The sequence below is a fragment of the Leptopilina heterotoma genome, unplaced genomic scaffold (genome assembly GCF_015476425.1).
Source record: "Leptopilina heterotoma isolate Lh14 unplaced genomic scaffold, ASM1547642v1 Lhet_14, whole genome shotgun sequence".
Lineage (NCBI taxonomy): Eukaryota > Metazoa > Arthropoda > Insecta > Hymenoptera > Figitidae > Leptopilina > Leptopilina heterotoma.
The window spans coordinates 2813312-2835761 of NW_025110859.1; the positions used below are offsets into that span (position 1 = coordinate 2813312).

Here is a 22450-nt window from a genome sequence, read left to right on the forward strand (position 1 = left end):
AAATTATTTCTGCAATCATTTGTAATTGCTCTAAAATTATCATTTTTGACTAAAAATTAACTGAAAAAAATTTTTGAATTACTTAATGAAATAGTAAATTTGACTACAAATTGTATAAAAGGAAATATCACTAATTTTTAATCTTTTTTTACTCAAAATGTAGTAATTAATATTGAACCAATAAATAAAATAGTAAATTTGACTAAAAACTGATAAACAAAATTCTACTGACTTTTAGTCACTTTTTATTGAAAATTTAGTAAAAAGTAAGCAATTTTTACTGAAAATTAGTAAATAATTCCTACCACCATCTAGGAAATTTTACTAAAATTTGGTAAAAAATTTCTACTACTAAATAAAGTAGTTAATTTTACTGAAAATTGATTTAAAAAATTGTTGACTAAAAAAAATATACTGATTTGAATTGGCATATAAAATAGTAAATTTTACTGCAAATTAGAAAAAGAAATTCTACTAATTTTTAATCACTTTTCACTCAAAATTTAGTAACAAATTTTAAACCACTAAATAAAATAGAAAATTTTACTGAAAATTAATTTAAAAAATCTAATTTTCAGTCACTTTTTATTCAAAATTGTAGTAAAAAAATTTGAACTACTAAATAAAATAGTACATTTTGCTGAAAAATGGTAAAAGATTTTCTCTACTAAATAAAAGTAATAAATTTTTACAGAAAATTGGTAAAACATTTTCTACTAGGTTTTCAGTAATTTTTGACTAAATATAGTAAAAAAAAAAAAATTTAATCAACTACTGAACAAAATAGTGAATTTTATTACAAATTGGTGAAGAAAAATTCTATCAATTATTAGTCACTTTACACTCAAAATTTAGTAACAAATTTTAAACCACTAAATAAAATAGAAAATTTTACTGAAAATTGTATCTAAATTTCTACTAATTTTTAGTAATTCTTCAGTAAAAATTAAAAAAAATTATAAACAAAATTTTCTGTACAATTTTGAAAATAATTAATTCATCTTTCTTTAATTTTCCTTTTATTAAAAAATTGATTTACGAATGAATTTTATTTCTCTGGCTTATAAAATAAGAAAATAAAATAGAGAAAAATACATCGATTGCGTCATTAGCCGACTAAAGTGTGTAATGAATAAAGTTTGTATTGTCCGCGACTAATTTGACAAATTATTTTCGTTTTGATGGAATTGTTCAAAGAGAAAGAAGGCTTTTTGTACAATTGTGCCCTAAACAAAAGAGGCGTCAGTCGAGGGCCGTACGAGAGCTTTAAGAATTTCGCGGAATTTCGTGAAAGGAGAGCAGGAGTGCACCGCGAGAGGGCCGCTCGAGACATCTTGTATCTTGAGGAGAGAGAAAGAAAGAGAGAGAGGGAGAGAGGGAGAGAAAAAGGGACCGGATGTCGTCTCTCCTTCGAAAATTTATGGGCCAGTTTTATTCGTCGCGACACTTCCGCTACAAAACTACTAGGAAAGGAAACGTATGCAAGACGATTCTTGTGTCATTTCGACGCTATTTTTTACATTTAACCAAATCACTTCTAATTTACACAAAGAAAAAAGAGTCAAAAGAAACAATCAATTTTACTGGGACTTTTCATTTCGAATCTTTTTAAATTTTAATGAATTCAAAAATTATATTCCAATTTATTCATAAATTAATTTTTATTTTCTTCCTTTATTATCTAATTTTATTTTCTAATTTTTATTGAAATATATTTTTATTTTCAATTTCAAAATTTTCTCGATTATTTAAAATTAATGTTAAATAAATTCTGTTTCTATAGTAAGATTTTTGTATTTTTTTAAAGTTAATGTATTATTATAAATTACAATATTATTATTTTTTAGAAATAATTATTTATATTTTATTGATATATAAATTTATATTTTATTAATTATATTTTTTATTGTCTTTTATATATTTACTTCTATATTAATATAATTATATATTTATTTTATATTTTATATAAAATCTAGAATTTTTTATTTTTTTAAATAAACATCTTCTTTAAATGAATCATTTTCAATAATTTTTGAAAAAGCTCTTTGAAAATTTCCAAATTTATTTGTTTACAAATTTAATTTCACGAAATTTCGAATATTCGCAAAGTCTTCAAATTAAATATATATTAGAAAATAAAAACTTCAAATAATTTTTTTAAAAAATGCATTTCAACTTTTTCAAAAAAATTAATGCCACAGAATTGTTAATTAAAAGTATGAAAAATTCAAATTTTCAAAAATTTTAATCTGAAACCTATTTAAAATTCAATTATTTCTAAAAATTTACGCTCTAATGCTTTTAAAATTCAATTATTATCTAAAATTTTAGCTAAAAATTAATTTTTAAATTAATTTTTATTAGAAAATTGGACGAGAATAATTGAATATTTCTTAAAATTGAATTTTTATAAAGTATTTTATCAAAAAATTTTTTAATAATTGAATTCTTTCGACGAATTTTAATGAAATTTTTAAAATTATTTGCATTTTTCGAGAAATTTATTTAAAATTGTATTAAAAATAATTGAAATTTTACGATGAGTTTTATTATTTATGAAAAAAATAATTGAATTCCTAAAAAGAATTTTATTATTTATATGAGAATAATTTGAATCTCTAAAAAGTTTATTATACATGAAAATAATTGAATTATTGTGAAGAAATTTATACAAAATTCGTGAATAATTAAATTCCAGGGAAATTTTTATCATTTATATTGAAAATATAAGATTTTTGCGTAGAATTTTCTTAAAATTTTTTTACAATAATTGAATTATTTTAAGAAATTTTATTAAAATAGTAAATATTGAAAATAATTGAATTTCGAAAAATTTTTATAATTATTTAAATTTTTACGAAAGTTTTCATTAAAATGATACATGAAAATAAATAAATAAATAAATAAATAAAAATAAAATATTTGGAAAATAATTTAATTGTTATCAAGAATTTAATTAAAAATTTTTAAAAATAATTGAATTTCGGATAAAAATTTTATTATTTATAAAGATAATTGAAATGTTGCCGTGAATTTTTTTAATTTTGGAACATAATTGAATCTCTTTGATAAATTTTATTATTTATGAAAATAAATTAAATTATTGGGAAGAAATTTATACAAAATTCGTGAATAATTGAATTCCAGGGAAATTTTTATTATTTATATTGAAAATATAAGATTTTTGCGTAGAATTTTATTTGAAATAGTTAAATTTTAATATTTGACAATTAATAATATTTGAAATTTAAATTTTTTTGAAATAATTGAATTCTTTTAAGAAATTTTATTAAAATAGTAGATATTGAAATTAATTGAATTTCGAAAATTTTTTATAATTAATTAAATTTTTACGAAAGTTTTCATTAAAATATTTGAAAAATAATTTAATTGTTATCAAGAATTTCATTGAAATTTTTGAAAATAATTTAATTTTGAAGAAAGATTTTATTATTTATAAAGATAATTAAAATCTTGCCGTAAATTTATTTTAATTTTGGAACACAATTGAATTTCTGTGAAGAATTTTATTAAACTTTTGATAATCAAAAGTATAATAAAATTCTTCACAGAAATTCAATTTTTGCGAAGAAGAATTTTAGTTCAAAAAAACTATTGAAAAAATGGAATTTTGGAAAAATTACAAATAATTGCAGTAATTCAATTATAATTGAATTACTGCAATTATTTGTAATTTTTCCAAAATTCAATTTTTTAAATAGTTTTTTTGAACTAAAATTCTTCTATTATTTTTAATAATTAATTGAATATATAATTATTAAAAAATTTAACTCATAACAGAAGAATTTTAATTATTTAAAATTTTTTAAAAATCTGTTCTTTAAATTTAATTTTCTAATTAAATTCATTCAAAATTGCAATTTTCAAAAATTTCAAATCGATATCTCTTGATGTTCAGCTATTTATGAAAATTGCAAACTTTTAATAAAAATCCCTGACCTTTCCCTGACAAATTCTATTTTTCCTGACTTTCCCCTGAATTTCCTGACCTGTGACAATGCTCAGGTCAAAAATTAAAAAAAAAAATTGCTATAAAAATTGCAGTGTAAATAATAAAAATATGAAAAATAATTTTTCTCTCTGCAATCTCTCGCTATTAAATAAAATGCTAGACTCTAAACGCACGAAGAAAGAGAGAGAGAGAGAGAAGACGTTTCCGGTGCTTGAAACATAGCTGGCTAGGAATGAAATTCCCGTTAGTTAAAGATCCGTGATTGGAGTCCGTTTTATATATATTGAAAGGAATGCACAAGTCACTCACCGGTTGAAGGTCGTCTGGGATCTTGAGTTCTGGAGCAATTGTTCGAAATGCATCAGCATCTGTCCACAGCCAGCGTTCTTAGGCTTATTTCTTAGACAGCCTCTATAGTGAGCGTATTGACCTCCTCCATCGTTCTCATCTCCTTCATAGTCCGCATCTTCTTTATCGAACTGACCTCCTGCTCCTCCATAGTACGGTCCGTCTTCTCCACCATCTTCCTCATCGAACTGACCTCCTTCGCCTCCAAAGTACGGACTGGCTGCTCCACCATAATTCTCGTCGTCCTCCTCCTCCTCGTCCTCCACTGCTGTAAACAACAAATATTTCATTATTTTTCTCTATTTTCTTTTTCACATTTCTTCATTTACTTATTTCAATTAATAAACGGGCGAAACGACAAGAAAGTGGCATTAAATTGGAAGAAATGGCAAAATGTTAATGGGGTATTATTAGAACTGAGTGTAAATGTAACAAAATATTTTTATGAAAATTATTTTATTTACAATCGTAATAATTACTTTTTACCACAACAAAATACTTCAATTAACTATAATAATCCTATAATTCATTCTTTCATTCTGTCCTCACCTGAAGTTAATCATGATTATGCTTTCATTTTTTTTAATTTATTTATATTATTTTCATTAAGGGCATGTGGAACCAGCCAACTTCAGTTGATAAATGTATTAATATTCCCATGATTTTCTTAACCCCTTCACTGTCACTGACCTCTATAGAGCCACAAAAATGTCGTGCCCTGTATGTCCATGGGCTCTATAGGGCCATCGGAAAAAAGACATGTTTAGGTTAACGAATCTGGCTAAAAATGCCTACTCGGTGGTTTTCAGTGTCGCTGAATACAAATCTGTGGTCGAAAATTCAAAATTCAAAATGGCTGCCCCAAAATAGTAAATAAAAAAATTTTAAAGTCAAGGAATTAGTTAACTTTAAAATTTTTTGGCTTGCCATTTTGAAGCCGACATTTTGAATTTTGATGTTTTGACTATGGATTTTGATTCAATGATCCAAAAAACATTCAATATGACAATGTCACGTTTTTTAAAAAAAAATTTTTTTTTTTGAACATTTATGGCACAAAAACTTTATTTTCAATGGACTGTGAAGGGGTTAAAAAATATAAAATAAACATTCATTTTTTTCCCTGACAATTTGTATTCGATTGTCTTTTCTTCTCGAAAATTGTCAAGAAAAAATGAAAGTTTTGAATAGAAAAATATAAATTTATTCATTTTTTTAAATGTTAATTTGTATTCGATTCTCTTTTTTTCTCAAAAAGTATCAAACTTTTTATTTAATGAAAAATAATATTTAAAAGCAAATTTTTGTATTAATTGAACTAAAGATCCATGAACAAATAAAATATTATTTTTCTTATACACTTTGTCAAGATTTATTTTATATTTTTTAAGAAAAAATGAAGTTGTCTTTTGTTTATACTTTTTTTTTTGTTAACTTTAGATAGATTGTATATTATATTATTTTGTTATAATTATTTTTATTTTATAATTAATTCAAAATTGTAATGATAAATAGAAATCATCAGAATTTTTTTCACTTCTTTTCATTAAAAGATTAAAATTTTGTTAAATATTATGTTTCGTCAAATTGAAATTATGCAGATTTTTGTTCTTTACTTCTAAGGAAAATTCGAAAATTGTTAAACAACTGTGATTGAGAAATAGAAAATTTATTTATTTTGCATTATTCTTGTTTATGAATCATAATTTTTTTAACAAAATTATTATTTTGTTTTAGAAAAAAAAGAAAAATATTTGCACAATTTCTATTTTTAATATTATTTTTGGAACAGGATTTTCCACAGGAATTAAGACATTCAAAAATTTTAAATTCAAACCTTTTTTAAATAAAACAATTTATAAAAGTATTTGTTATAAAACATGAAGATATCGATTGCTCCGAGTTGAAGACTCGGAGTGATCGATTTTTTCATGTTTTAAAATAATAAAAATGAACGAGAGATAAAATCATTATTTTATATTTTAAGAATATTGTTACTGTAACTTCATCAAAATTATTTTCATCATTTTAATTAAATTATTATTTTCTAGAATTTTAAATTATTTTTTATGTAAATAATAATTGAATTCCTTAAAAAAAAATTTTATTATTTATGAAAATAATTGAATTCCTGTAAAAAGTTTATTATTCATGAAAATAATTGAAAGATTGCGAAGAAATTTATACAAAATTTGTAAATAATTGAATTCCTGGGAAATTTTTATTATTTATATTGAAAATATTAGATTTTTACGTAGAAATTTATATAATTTTTTTTAAATAATTGAATTCTTTTGGGAAATTTTTTTTAAATAGTAGGTTGAAAATAATAAAATTGAATTTCTAAAAATTTTTATAATTTATTAAATTTTTACGAAAGTTTTTATTAAAATATTTTGAAAATAATTTAATTTCGGAGAAAAATTTTATTATTTATAAAGTTAATTGAAATGTTGCCGTGAATTTTTTTACTTTATATAAATAATTGAATCTCTAGAATAAGTTTTATTATTTATGAAAATAATTGAATTATTTCGAAGAAATTTATACAAAATTGTGAATAAAATTGAATTCCTGGGAATTTTTTATTATTTATGAAAATATAGAAGATTTTTGCGTAGAATTTTATTAATTTTTTTTTTTTAAATAATTGAATTGAAGAATTTTTTTGACATTTATGAAAATAAATGTCAAGAATAATTTTTTATTTCAACTATTAGTGGATTTAAAAGTAAAGTAAATTGTTATTCCCCCCCCCCCCTCCTAGAAGTAACTATTATTATTTACAAAGTAAAATCTAAATTGTCTGAAATTTCTACTTTGCAACTTTTACTATATTTTCAAAATTAATTTCGCTACGTTAACAGGACATCTTTGGAGATCAATCTTTTTTACTCCTTTCATTCTATTTTCTCCTCGTTTTCGCACAAAATCCCCCTTCTCCCCCCTCCTTTTCCTACCACTTCAACTCTCCTGGAAGCCATTCCTGTTTCAATGAAAAGAAGACCTCCGACGCTCCTTACGCACGTGAGATCAAATTATTACTCCCTTCCCGTATTACGCTTTACTCGAGCATATTATGTTCCTCTCTTCGTATGAGGTTTAATTTCTCGAAACTAGCAAAAGAAAAAAAAAAGTAAACTTTATACCAAAAAACGAGAATTGTCCCGAAAAAAGTTATAATAACAATTGACTCTGAATATAATATTAGAATTTTTCTTTTCCTATTCCATTATAAAATTTTTTTTACTCTAGAGAAAATTATAATAAAAAAAAAATTTCATAATAAATATTAAAATATTTCTCAGAGGAAAAAAAATTTTTTTTTGAAATAAAAAAAAATATGTTCTTTATTCACGAATTTTTTCCTAGAGAGAGAGAGAGGCAGAGGGAGAATAAATAAATGTCATGGGTGTTATTAAAATTACACAATTCGTGAATGGGAAACTATTGTTATGTGAAAACGTATACAAGAAATACGCGAGGATAATTTCTAGGAAAACAGAAAAAAAAAATTAGTGATATTGTTCATATTTCTAGGAATTATTCCAAGTTATATTGTCGGATATTTTCAAATATAACAATGCGGTTTCACTCTACAAGAATTATGTATAATTTTAACGAAAAAAAAAGAAAAGAACTTCCAGACTTTTATATATGCAGTCTTCTTCGTCAATAAATTTAAATTCTATGTTATTAAACTTTTGAATTCTTTTTATTTTGAACGTTAACTGTTCCATTATAATCGTTGCTAATGGTTACTGTTATTAATTTTAGCAGAAAAACTGACAATTTTTAGCAAAATTATTACTAATTATTTGAAAAATTACTAATTAATTGAAAAATTACTAATTATTTGAAAAATTACTAATTATTTGAACAACTGATGATAATTAGCGTAAACTAGAAATTTTTTAGCAGAATAACTACTAATTATTATTAAAAAGCTGCAAATCATTAGCATAAACAAGTAAATATTGTTATTAGAAAATAATAATAATAATTATCATGAAATAGAAATTATTAGTTGAAAAATTACTGATTAATAGCAAAAGAATTCCTAATTATTAGCAGATAAACTACTAATTATTACCATAAACTAATAATTATTCGCAGAAAGACTACTAATTAATTGTTATAAAAAGACTGCTAATTATTGGCATAAATTAGTAATAATAAACTAGCTAATAATTATTAGCAGAAAAACTACTATAATTATTACGAAAAGAACGACTAACTATACTTGAAAAATTACCAAGCAGTAGCTAATTTTTAGCAGAATAACTATAAACTATTATTAAAAAAATTGCTACTTATTATCATAAACTAATAATTATTATTAGTAGAAATTAATTAATTAATTTATTTTTAATTTATTTAAATTTATTTATTTATTTATTTAAAAAATCGTTGTTCCTAAGGCTAATCAGCCTACCGAGGAGCAAATATAGGTTACATTTTATCTTATCATTATAAATATAAACAGAATAATTATAATAATAAAGTATACAAAAGAAAGCAGAATGTTTTACAACGACGTAAATAAAATATAAATGGGAAAATTAAGAATATGAATATACTATATAAATTGTGTTAATATCAAATACAAAAACAATACCTCACCAGTATGTAACATCGAACAGTTGACTGTTTCCCTTAAAAAGAAAGTTAAAATAAAGCCTTTTAAACAGTATTTGATCAGATACATCTCTTATAGAAGTTGGAATTTTATTCCAAAGCCTAGCACCTCTAACTATAAATGACCTCTGCAATTTGCAAGTACGATAAGGAGGTATTATTAAAACATTATTTATTTATTATTTATTAAATTATTATTTATTAAATTAATTTAATTAAAATTTGTTTTCCTTTGAGAAATACAGGCCTCGGCCTCGCCTCGGATCGACTTTAAGACACAAAAAAAGTCGCTTTAGTCGATTAAAAATACAAAAAAGTCGAAAAAGTCGTTTAACTAATTCAGTGTTACAACAAAAATTATATCTTGTAACTGTAATTATTGTCCATGTTTTTTTAAAATTATTAAGTTATAATATTTTTAAATAATTATAATAAAGATACTCTTAAAATCAATATTTGAAAAATATTTTCGAATAATTTTTTAAAGATAATAGATAGTCTTTCAATTAAATATACATTTTAAAAATTTCCAAACAATTGCTCTTTGGTAAAATCTTTTAAAAATAATTGAAATTTGATAAAATCTTTTTAAAACAATTCAATTTTAGTTAAACCGTTTAAAAATAATTTAAATTTAACAAAAAAACCTTTTAAAAATAATTGAATGTTTGAAAAATATAAAATAAATAATCAAATTTTTGAAGAATTTTAATTATAAATACTTATAAACATGATTTTTCCGAAATTTGAATAAGAATCTAAAGAAGTAAATTTTAAAAAAAATTTAATTTACTTTGTTGGAAGATAAGTAAATCTTTAAAAATTATGATAAAACAATATTTTAAGAATTAGTTTCTTAAAAATATTCTATAATGTAATTTTTCGAAAATAATTCAATTTCTTAAAAGAATTTTTGTATAATTTAAAAAATAAACCAAGCAATTTTTTGAAGAATTTTAATTAAAAATTTTTACAATGATTGTTTTCTAAAAAATATTAAAAATAATTCTGGAAAATTCTAATGTTTGTATTATTTTTTGTACCTATTTAAATTTTCGGAATTCTATTTTTGAAAATATTGAAAATAAAATTGAAATTTAAAAATTTGTAATAAAAGAAATTCTAAGAATTACTTTTTTTTTTTTAATTTAAGATTAGTTTTTAGAAGCTAGTTTTCATTAATTTTGATTTTCATAAATTTACATTTGAAGATTTTTCATTAAATTTTTTTGAGAATTCAATTTATTATTTTCACAAAATTTGCAATTAAATTTCTTCAAAAGTTGATTTTCAAAAATTGTAATAATAATACTTGAAAAATCCTTAGAGAAAATCTGTAAAAATAAAAAATATTGTCAAAATTTTTGTAAAATGAATTTTTTTAAAAAAATGCTAACATGTTTTTTTTTTCTTTTTACCAAAATTTAATGAAAATTTTCCCATTGTAATTAAAATTAATGCGGACAATTTTTCCCCAATTCAGATTTTGATAGTTCATTAGTTGATTTTCCGAAGAATTTAATTAAGGACGAACTTAAAGTCGTTTGGCTAACCCTTGTTAAAATTATCTCTAACAAATTTAGACTTCCCTTTTTTTCTCTAATACTATTTACTCTTAGTCTATTCTTCACTGGAAGAATTTTCAGTGGAACAAGTCTACATTTGGTAAGACGTGTCTAGAATGGGACACTTGAAATTGTCCCTCCAGATTGGAATTCTACTGAATCAATAAAAATAAATTAATTAATATACACCCAGGAAAAAGGTTTATTTAAACTAAATATAGTTTTATTATAAAAAAAATCAAACCTATTTTTTTATACCCGACGAAAAAGAAAGAAAAAATTGCAGACGAAATAATTAGAAAATAAAGTCACTAAATAACTATTCGATTGTTTTAATTATACTAATGGTATAGTGTGTGTGTATGCATACAAGTACCACTCGAAAGTAGATGAAATAAATTTTAAAAAGCAATCGCATTAAATTTTTCGATCTCTATCAAAAATAAATTAAACACGCGGGACTTTGGCTGTTTATGACCTTCCATTTGATTTTTGCGGTTCTCGACCTCTTATCGAGGCACTCAATCGCATCATCGACTGTATTACTACCACTAAACCTCTGTCCAAAACAGACATCTACACTTGGATGTGTTTTCACCCTCCAAAAAAACGCATCTTCCATCCCCTCTATTCATTTTCGCAATCGTCTCTTTCTCTCTCTCTCTCTCTACAATTTATTTAAATTACATGTACTACAAAACCCATCAGAATCATGTCTCAAATTTAATAAAACGCTTATTAGATTATAGGTTTAGTTCAACGCTTCAAATCATTTCTAAATTCAAATCTGTAAATTTGAATTTTTTTACGAGTTTCTATAATTTTCCATTCAGTAGAAAAGTTCATATTCAGAGAGAAAATTTTTTTAAAATTTATTTTCTATATGTACTTGAAGATCAGAATTTTCAGTGTACGAAAAAGTCTGCAAAACAAATAATAAACTAAAAATAAAAGCACTGATAAAACTAATTTATTAATGAACTTTTAATTTAGTAATACAAAATAAAAGAAAAAAATAAATGAATTTTCGGAAAAGCCAACAACTTTCACATTTTTTCAAAAAACAGGCCAAAAAACTGTTTTTGTCAGAGTTCAAAATCAACAAATTTTATGAAGACCACGCTAAATCAGGGTTGTCACGCTTTTGCTCTTTTCAAATTCCCTGACTTTTCTAGGTTAAAAAACGGAATTTTTCCATGCTTTTAAAACGAAAATTATTCGAAAACATCAATAACTTCATTTTTAAATAAATATTTAATCATTATTATTTTTTCATATAAAAATTTAAAATTTTCAAAAATTTAAAATTCAATAACTTACAAGAATGTTATTATAAAACATGAAGATATTTTTTATGTTTTATAATAATCAAAACTTGCTACTTTGTTACGATTATTCATTTCTACAATTTTCAACTAAAATTCTTCTTTAGGTGAATTTTTTTAAAAATAATTTTTGAAAAAGTTCTTTGAGAATTTTCAAATTCTTTTGTTTACAATTTCATTTTATGAAATTTCGATTATTCAGACATTCCTCAATTAAATATATTAGAAATTAAAAACTTTATAAAATTAAAAAAAAATTCCATTAAATTTTTCGAAAAAAACTAATTCTAAAGAATTTTTAATTAAAAGTATAAAAAGTTGAAATTTTCAAAGACTTTAACTTGAAACCTTTTCAAAATTCAATTATTTCAATAAAATCCACGCTATAGCACTTTCAATGTTCAATTATAATCTAAAATTTTAACTGAAATTCATTATTTTTTAAATGAATATTTCTTAGAAAACTCTACGAGAATTCAATTATTTAACTACAAAAATAAATATTTTATTAAATAATTAAATGTTTCTGAAAATTGAATTTTCATACAGAATTTTATTAACAAAATTTTTTAATAATTTATATCCTCTTGACAAATTTTAATAAAATTTTTAAGAATAATTATTTCATTTTTTGAGAAATTTGATGAAAATTGTATTAAAAATAATTAAAATTCTGCCAAGTATTTTATTATAATTGTTGAAAATAATTGAATTTCGAAGAGGAATTTTATTTTTTATAAAGATAATTGAAATTTTGACGAGAATTTTTGTAAATTTTTTAACATAATTGGATTTTTGCGAAGAATTATAATACTTTTGGAAATGATTGAATTCTTGAGACGAATTTTATTAAAATTTCTTTTTAAATAATTGAATTATTTTGTGAATTTTTATTGAAACAGTAGACATTGAAAATAATTGAATTTTGCCAAATTTTTGAAATTAATTAAATTTCTACGAAGAATTTTATAAAAATTATTTTTAAAAAAATTTTATTGTTACAAAGAATTTCATTATTTATGAAAATAATGCAATTTTTTGAAGAAATTGAATTAAAAACGTATTGAAAATAATACTTAAATTGTAATAAATAAATTGTAGCAAAATTTTTTAAAGTAATTGAATTTCTTTGCTGAATTTTAATAAAATTCTTAAGTATAATTACATTTTTCGAGGAATTCCATTAAAATTGTATTAAAAATGAAAAATAATTGAAAGTCTGTGATGAGTTGCATTATGTATTTATGAAAATAATTGAATCCCTGTAGAAAATGTTATTATTTATGAAAATCGTTGAATAATAATTTATGAAAATAATTTGAAAATAATCATGGTTGCCACAAAATAATAAATGTAAAATTCCAGGCTTTTTCCAGGTTAATACTTATGAAATTCTAGTCAAAAATTAAAAAAATTGCTGGCTTGAGAACATAGCTTTGGCTCTTAAAAGTTTTTTTAAATTTCTAAATACCAGAAACTTAATAACAATTACGAGCCAAAAATGTTTTCTTCTGTAGAGATTTTTATATGGCGATGACACAAAAATTTTTTAATTTTAAATTAAAATTTTGTTAAAAATCTTTAAAAACAGGTGAAATTCCAAAAATTTTTTTAAATTCCATTCTATTTCCAGACTTTCCACAATCTTTTTTAAATTCCATACCTTTTCCAGGTTTTCCAGGCTCTGTGTCAACCATGTAAATTTCAAAAGAATTTAAAAAAGAATTATTCATTTAATGGTACAGAATAGGAAAAAAAATTGTTCGGTTCGTCAAAAACACCCACAATTTTCATGTTTTTTCAAAAAATTGTACAAAATTATCAAATACGCTATTTTTGGCAGACTTCAAAGCCAAAAAACTTGATGAACACCACGCTAAATTTTAAAATAATAAATTAACGAATTGCTTATTTAGTGATGCAGAATAGGATGAAAATAGTTTAAGGGGTTATGCCACCCTGAACGCATGTAAATAGGACGGTTTTTTAAGAATTTTTTTTCGACGAAAATATTTAAGATAAGACATTTTTATTTTTATTGTCTTTTAATACAAACACTAAAAAAAATTCTTAGCAAATTTGACTACTTTTTAACTACTTTCCTTAGTTCAGTAAGTTATTGGTGAAACTTAGCAAATCTGTTTCTATTTACCCCAACTGACCCTAGTTATTCTTATTTAATTCAAATTTTGAGATCAGTTACCTTTATTACTTATACCAAAATAGTTCTACACTGATCTGAATCATTTCACCCTTATTATATAAGTTATTCAACATAATAAAAAATTCATCACCGTTTTACCCCTCCTACAAAATTGTACATGACCTATTTAAATTCCCTCCTAGTTATGAAAATTTAATTCCACACCTATTAATACTCCAATACCTATTAATACTGAAAAGTCAACAGTATTTTTAAAAAAATTCAAGTGAGGTCATTCTGCTTTCAAGAATTTGGGACATCAAAGGGAGAAAGAAATGAAGGGGGTGAGGAGGGATTATATTGTGAAATTAACCAAAGATGTAGATGCAAAGAAAGAGGGAGGGAGAGAGAGAGAGAGAGAGGAAAAGGGGCTGATGGGTGGTGATAAAAGGAGATAGAAAAGGGATGAGGAGGGATGGGAATTGAGGGTGGAAAAGGGTGAGTAGGCTCGGGAGGAAAGTGGTGGCAGAAGTGAACGGGGAAAAGGGGGATGAGAGGGGCGTGGCGAAATGAATGATCGCAAGACGCGGGAGTATTGATCCCGGGGACTCTACTCTCTCACGCTCTCTCTCTCTCTCTATTTCCATCTCTCACTCTCTTTCTTCTTCTCTCTCCCTATTTCTCTCACTCTCTCTATTTCTTTCTCTCTTTTCTTCTCTCACTCTCTATTTCTCTCTTTCCTTCTTTCGCTCTCTCTATTTGCCTCTCTTCTTCTCTCTTACTGTCTCTATTTCACTCTCTTCCCCTATTTCTCTCTCTTTCCTTCTCTCACTCTCTCTATTTGTCTCCTTCCTTCTTGCACTCTCTCCTTCCTTCTCTCTCTCTCTCTCTTCCTCTCTCTCTTTTTTCTCTATTTCTCAAGAGAAAGGGGCAGAGAGAATTCCCTCTATTTCTCGAGAGAAAGTGTGAGAATTCTCCCTATTTCGAGAGAGAGGGAGAGAGAGAGAGGGGGGGGGGGAATTCTCTATTTCTCTAGAGAAAGGGAGAGAAAGAGAATTCTCTCTATTCCCCTAGAGAAAAGGAGAGAGAGAGAGAGAATTCGCTCTACTTCTCTGGAGAAAGGGAGAAAGGAAATCCTCTCTCTCTATCTCTCTTGAAAGCTTGCTCGGCACCCCTGTACCGGGCGGCGCGGTACGGCGGTTGGGTTCAGGGTCATGCATGTACCCCTTTCGTCTGGTGTCGATTCAAGGATGATTCCTTCCTTCCTTTTTCTCCCCTTTTGTTTTTTTTCCTCTTTCTTTTTAACCGGTCCGTTGCCCAGAATCGAAATCGATTTTAAGGAACCGTTCTCTCTCTCTCTCTCTCTCTCTCGAATTTTCTCTCATCGTCAAGTGTCTAATCTCTAGATTGATCTCAATTTTTGTTACTGTCTTCCCCCTCCCCTCACTTTTTATAGTCCATTAAAATAACGAAAGCAATATACATCGTCCAAGGACATTTTGATTTATAATAAATGTATTCTCTACGCAATTCGTTTTGTGCCCTTCTCTTTTATGATTTTTTTTTGTCATCAATATATTTTAGTAATGTAATTCATACACAATTGAGGGGCTGGATGCTATAATGTGTTACGCGCCATTCACTTAACATGGCGCGTAACACATTATAGCATCCAGCCCCTCAATTAATGAAATTATAAAATTTTAATTAACTGAAAACGTAATATGTTTTATAGTTTAGTAAATAAATTATTAATAAATAAATAATTATGACGAATTTAAATCGATCACTTTGAGTCAACTCTCTAAATTTTAATTAGTGAAAATATTTCATTTATTGAACTTACGACTGACTTTTTGCTTTATAATTAGTGAATTTTAATAATAAATTAGTAGAAATTAATGTTTATTTGTAAAGTTTAGTAAATTTTATCAGTAAATTAGTAGAAATTACTATTTATTATTAAGGTTTAGTAAATTACTAAAATTAAATTAAAATAATAAGATAAGATTTTAATAATAAATTTGTAGAAATGACTATTTATTAGTAAAATTTACTAAAATTCAATTTATTTATTTAGTAAATGACGGGACAAGCGCTTTCGTACAAAATTCTTCTAAAACTATACAAAACACTATACAAGAAAAAAGTTCGCAACAATTTCAAATTAAAGAAAAAGTTTCTAACTAATCATCTCATATACTAAATAAAAAAATTACAATTTTTAGTTTAATTTCAAAAATTGAAAGGAAAAGTAGTCTTAATAGATTTATTGATATTGGAATGGGGAAATATTTCTCATGTCTATACATTATATATATATATAAAAAAAGTAAATATTGAAACATAAGAGGACAATTTTACTTGAAGCAAAATCATATCAGATATATATACGCAAACGAGAGAACTCTCGAGGGATTTAATCGAATTAGGGATGCTTCTTGCGCAAGTGCTTCTCGAGTTATGCATAGGCATTCGACTACCAATGAGTAGCCAATGTGAAATACCAAAAGGGGTAGGGTTCAAATTGACGAACAAAAATTCAACTACACTTTCGTAAATTTCCGTTTCAATTAAAAAATATTTTCATTATCATCATTATCGTAACAATTCCACAAATAATAATAATAATTATTATTAAGTAGTAGAGTTTATCACTCGGTAAAAGATAATATTAAATGTCAAGAAATTTATTATTATTATAAAATATTTATTATTATTTGTAGAATTATTACGATAATGATGATAATAAAAATATTTTTAATAATAATAATAATAATAATAATAATAATAACAACAAAAATAGTACAATGAAAAAAAATTCATTTGATTAATAAAATTAATCAAAGTTTTTGTTTCAATTTTTCAATTCAAAATTGAAAATTTAAACTTAAATTCATACCTATTAATTAATTTACCGATTACATGTGTATCGTCAAATAAATATTTACTTGAATCAAATAATTTTCATTTAATTTAAATAAATTGTATTTGAATTATTTAAAAAAAAAATTCTTATAAAATTCAACTATGTTCAAAATTTGAAAAAAATTCTTGTAAAAATACGAATATTATCTTTATAAATAACAAAATTCTTCTTCAATGTTCAATTATTTTCATAAATGTCAAAAAAATTCTTGCCATAATTTCAATTATTTTCAAAAATAAAATGCATTTTTCTAATTTCAATGATTTTCAATATCTACTATTTTAATAAAATTTCCCAAAAAAAATTCAATTATTTAAAAAAAATTTTAATGAAATTATATGCAATCATTTAATTATTTTCATAAATAATAGAAATTTCACAGGAATTCAATTATTTTCATAAATACTAAAATTTTGTTAAGGGTTTCAATTATTATTTTCATAAAAAATAATTTAAAATTCTAGAAAATAATAATTGAATTAAAATGATGAAAATAATTTTGATGAAGTTACAGTAACAATATTCTTGTAATATAAAATAATAATTTTATCTCTCAGTCATCTTTAATTATTAGAAAACATGAAGAAATCGATCACTCCGAGTCTTCGACTCGGAGCAATCGATATCTTCATGTTTTTTAACAATATTTTTATAAGTCATTTAATTTAAAAAAGGTTTGAATTTGAAATTTTTGAATGTCTTAATTCCTATAGAAAATCCTGTTCCAAAAATAAGATTAAAAATAGGAATTGTGCAAATATTTGTTGTCTTTTTCTAAAACAAAATGATAATTTTGTTAAAAAAATTGTTATTCATAAAGAAAAATAATGCAAAATAAATAAATTTTCTATTTCTTAATCACAGTTGTTTAACAATTTTCTAATTTTGTTTACAAGTAAAGAACAAAAATAATTTCAATTTGACAAAACATAATATTTAATAAAATTTTAGTCTTTTAATGAAAAGAAGTGAAAAAAATTCTGATGATTTCGATTCGTAATTACAAATTTTGAATTAACTATAAAATAAAAATAATTATAACATAATAATATAATATACAATCTATCTAAAGTTAACAAAAAACAAAAGTATAAACAAAAGACAACTTCAGAGTGTGAGGGACAGAAAAAGTTAATGAATGAAAGAACTTTTAAATTATGATAGTTAATAATTTTAATAATAATCTCTAAATTAGAAATCAGTTCAAAAATGTCTAATTTTTAGTAAAATTTTTGACTGATTTCTCGCTTTGGAAATGTAGTAATTACATGACCTTAATTTACCACAACAACCTCCAAAATATTTAATAAAAAATAATGATAGTAACAAAATAAAAATAATATTTATCAGAATAATAATAAAAATACTATTACTATAATAATTAATAAAAATAACAAAGTAAAAAATTCATAACATGCAATTTACCAAAGAGACAACATTATAGAAATGCAAAATTTACCATATACTGTTTTACAATTTCCTCTTTTTAACTTTATAAAGTAGCAACAAAAAAAATTCACTTTCATCACTAAAAATTCTTCTGTGACTATCAAAAAAAACATTTCACAGTAGATATTTGAAGAAAAATAAAAATGTTTTCTTGCATCCAACAAGAGTTTTGTGTACTACTGCGCTTAAAGAAAAAGAAAAGAGAGAGAGAGAGAGAGGGAGAGAGAGAGAGAAAGCTTAGCAGACTGGAGTGATAGATAAGAAGAAATGGAAAAATGGGTGCGGGTGGCTGTCTTTTATAGGGTTGAAAGTTCTCAAGCAAAACTTGCCTGGTACTATATTGGCAAGCCTCGAGAAACCAAGGATTCAATATATAAATCCACCCTTCAACGACGATCGCCTCCATATATATATACATACATACATACATACAAATCGACCACGAGACGACGAAGAAAAAAAAAGAGAGAGAGAGAAAGGGTCGGGGGCAAGATGAAAAGTAAAGAAAAATAGGAGGAAATGGAGATCAATAATAAACTGTGTTATAGATTCGGCAAAACTTTCAAGACAAATTGCTTAAAATCATTCCGAGAAAATATATCACTGCATTTTATATGAACCACTTGAGATGTGGAAATGTGTATGTATATAGACAAATTTACTGCTACTCTCTAAATTTGAATTAGTCAAATTATAACTATTTAAATTAGTAGCCTGCTTTTTTACTGTTAAATTACTCATTTTATTATTATCTACTAAAAAATTAGTCACATTCTAACTACTAATTTAAATAGTAGCTCAATTCTACTAATTCAATCAACAACATTAATAGTTAATTGAATTAGTTAAAGCATATTTCTTAAACATAACACAACCTTAAATTTTGAAATTTTATTTCGGTAATAGTATATAGAAATGCATTTTCAGATATTTTTGTAATTTTAATTAAGAATTTGACTTTTAGTAACTTTTTTTTAATAAATGTTGTTCTGCATTTCACACGTATGGTTTAAAAGTTTAGAAGGAGTATACATTTGCCTTTACGCGACTTTTTTTTTGATAGTTTAAATGATAACGTTTCGCTTTTTTCATTCTATTATATTATTATTGTAACGCGAATGATTATTTCCCGCAAATCCTTTCCTAATGAGCTGTGCTTTATCTCTTCTAATAAAACTTGTATTAAAAAATTTGTTACAGATACTTTCTACTCGAGAACTGTCGAATTATCAATTCTACATTGCGCCAATTTGTAATTCACAACTTCCTTGACGAAGGTGAGCATTTTTTATATTATTAAATTTAGTTTTAATTTAAGTATTTATACATTTTAAATGTTTCTTGACATTATATTTCTATTCTTAAAAATAGATATTCCCCAACTTTCTAATGAAAATTATATTAAATTTGTTACAGATTATTTGTACGTTGTCCATTTTGAGAACTTTATTACTTGCTGTCGAATAATCAATTCTACATTGTGCCAATTTTGGAATTTACAACTTGTTTTGTCAAAGGTAAGAATCTTTTATATCATTATAATTATTTATGATTTAAATTTTTATTATTGTGTACATAATATCAGGTTGTATTTTTTGTGATATCAGTTTTTTGGAGCACCGTCACAATGAGCCGAACAAACAGAAAAAGACTCGATTCGGAACTGGAGGAATCAGTTAGATTAGAGTCAACTATCTACGGACCGTCAACCAGTAAACAATCGAATCTAAACATTGAAGCAAAACAGAATCTTAAAGAAGACTCTTCTTCTTCTTCTTCTTCAGTAATTAACAATGAAGATCAATTTCCATCGAAACTTCCAATACCGAAGAAGAAGAAGACGACAACTGAAGACATTGCAACTGAAGATTCTGAAACTCCAAAATTGCTTCAAGATAGAAAAACTGTCATTAAAATTGGACTCGAAAAATTTTGGAAGAATGAACAAGTTTTCCGAATAATCAACAGATACGCTGTTTGTAACAACTGTCATGTCACGTGGGAGAGAGACATTAATGCTGAACGCAATATACTTAATATTGCGTTAATCAAAGAAGGGATTATTAAAGAATCAAGCATTCCAAATCCTAAAAACTTTCGGGCTGTAAAGTCTGAAAGTGCGAACGGAAATTAATTTATTCCGGTTTGAAGTGCCGAAAGGCGTACTCTCTCCATTTGTATTGATCAAAATTAGTAACTTATCCATATTCAACATTATATTATTAATTTAATTAGTTAAAGTATTTTTCTTAAAGATAACATAAATTTAAATTTTGATATTATTTTAGAAATAATTTTAGCATTTTATAACGTGTATTATTACTTTTAGAAAAACTTTTTAATTTGTAAAAACCAATTCTATTGTATTGTCATATTTAGTTAGAAACTCACTAATTCATTCAGTAGGTTAAGTTACTAATTTATTTTAATGGCCTTTATATTACCAATTCAAATAGTTAACTTTGACTAATTCACAATAGAAGAATCGTTCCTATTTGGATTAGTCAAAATCTACTATGTGAATTAGTGAATATCTACCAATTCAAATTTAGAGAGTAGAGACCTACTTTCCGGAAATAATCAAAACCTATATATCGGATTGTTCCACTCTTTATACCGTTTATAACCTCCTTTTCATCATTTAAAAATAAGAAACCATTTATCCGATAATAAAACCTATATAAATAATTGCAATATATCAAATAAATCAAGGAACCTTTCTCTCAATGTTAAATATAAAGTTAAATAAAAATCATAAGTCAAATAAATATAAAGTCAAATATAAAATACACTAAAAAAGAAATGTATTTGATTCAAATAACAGATTACTTGTCTATTATCAAATAAATATATTTACTTGAATCAAATAATTTTTATTTCAAATTTCTCTCAAAGTTAAATATAAAGTACTTTTAAAAATTAACTATAATAATAAATAAAGGAAAAAATTTTATTATTTTATTGTTCTGTTACATTTATTTAAAAATTTCTTAAATTGTAAAATTATTCGAAAACATCAATTACTTCATTTTTAAATAAATATTTAATTATTATTATTTTCCCATAGGAATTAAGTTTTTCAAAAATTTCAAATTCAAACCTTTTTGAAATTAAACAACTTATAAGAATATTTATTATAAAACATAAAGAAATTGATTACTCCGAGTCGAAGACTCGGAATGATCGATTTCTTCATGTTTTATAACAATCAAAGATGATTTTTATTTTTGAGTCTATTTAAATGATATTCATTTTTAAATTTACATTTAAAGATTTTTCATTAACATTTTTAATAAATTCAATTATTTTCAAAATTTTCAATTAAAATTCTTAAAAAGTTGATTTTCAAAAAAAATTAATTATTTTCAATTAAATTCTACAAAATTTTAATTATTCAAAAAGATTTTTATTATAGGATATATTTAAAAATAAATATTAATCAATAGTAATTATCTTATATATGTAATAACGCAAAAGTTTCACACCCTTTGAAAATAAACTTTTCTATTTTAAAACTCATAGCTGGTTTTTTTCCCTAACTGGTTAATATTTAATTTAAATTTAAACAACGTAAACATTATTCAAATATTAAATTCAAGTGACATTAAACATAATTAACAGAAATAGAAGAAAAAATTTTCCTAAAAGTCATAACTACCAATAATTATCAAATTCCATTTACATTTTTTAATAATAATAATTATATATATGTAACAGCCAACAAAAGTGACTTCCGGCTCTTATCGGTCAGAGATAAATTTAACTATAAAATTCACAACAATCAGAAAAGGTTGGACGATAAGCAATGTCATCAAACGATAATAAAAAATAAATCACGTCAACTTTGTACTTAACTTCAGAGATGTGTTCACATTCTTTTTGAAAAATGTAAAACAAAATGTTGACAATAAAAAATTTTGAAATTGTGAAAAAGAAAACAGTTTCTTCTAAAACAATTATAAATAAAATAAAAATAACAATAACAGAAGAAAAATTGTAAAAATAATTTTTTTTTAAATTAAAAAAAAAATTGAAGAAAAATCTTAAAGTTTTGGAATAATTATTTATTATTACTATTTT

The 22450-nt window shown here is 23.8% G+C and overlaps 2 protein-coding genes across 8 annotated transcripts in view; one reads left to right on the forward strand and one right to left on the reverse strand.

The window, feature by feature from the left end:
- LOC122497984 overlaps positions 1-20554 on the forward strand; it is a 97249-nt gene extending 76695 nt beyond the window's left edge. Inside the window, exons 2-4 of the mRNA XM_043605445.1 lie at positions 19571-19647; positions 19787-19887; positions 19978-20554. Of these exons, the coding sequence (XP_043461380.1) occupies positions 19571-19647; positions 19787-19887; positions 19978-20001 (202 nt within the window). The 3' untranslated portion in view covers positions 20002-20554. The remainder of the gene's footprint in view (positions 1-19570; positions 19648-19786; positions 19888-19977) is intronic.
- The window catches only part of LOC122497978 (serine/threonine-protein phosphatase 4 regulatory subunit 1-like), a 595496-nt gene that overhangs the window by 258903 nt on the left and 314143 nt on the right, over positions 1-22450 (reverse strand). For 4 of the 7 annotated variants that reach the window (XM_043605431.1, XM_043605433.1, XM_043605435.1 and 1 more), the window contains one exon: positions 4283-4589. In XM_043605431.1, coding sequence (XP_043461366.1) covers positions 4283-4589 — 307 coding nt within the window. The remainder of the gene's footprint in view (positions 1-4282; positions 4590-22450) is intronic. The other 3 variants (XM_043605432.1, XM_043605434.1, XM_043605436.1) reach the window with 1 other exon arrangement.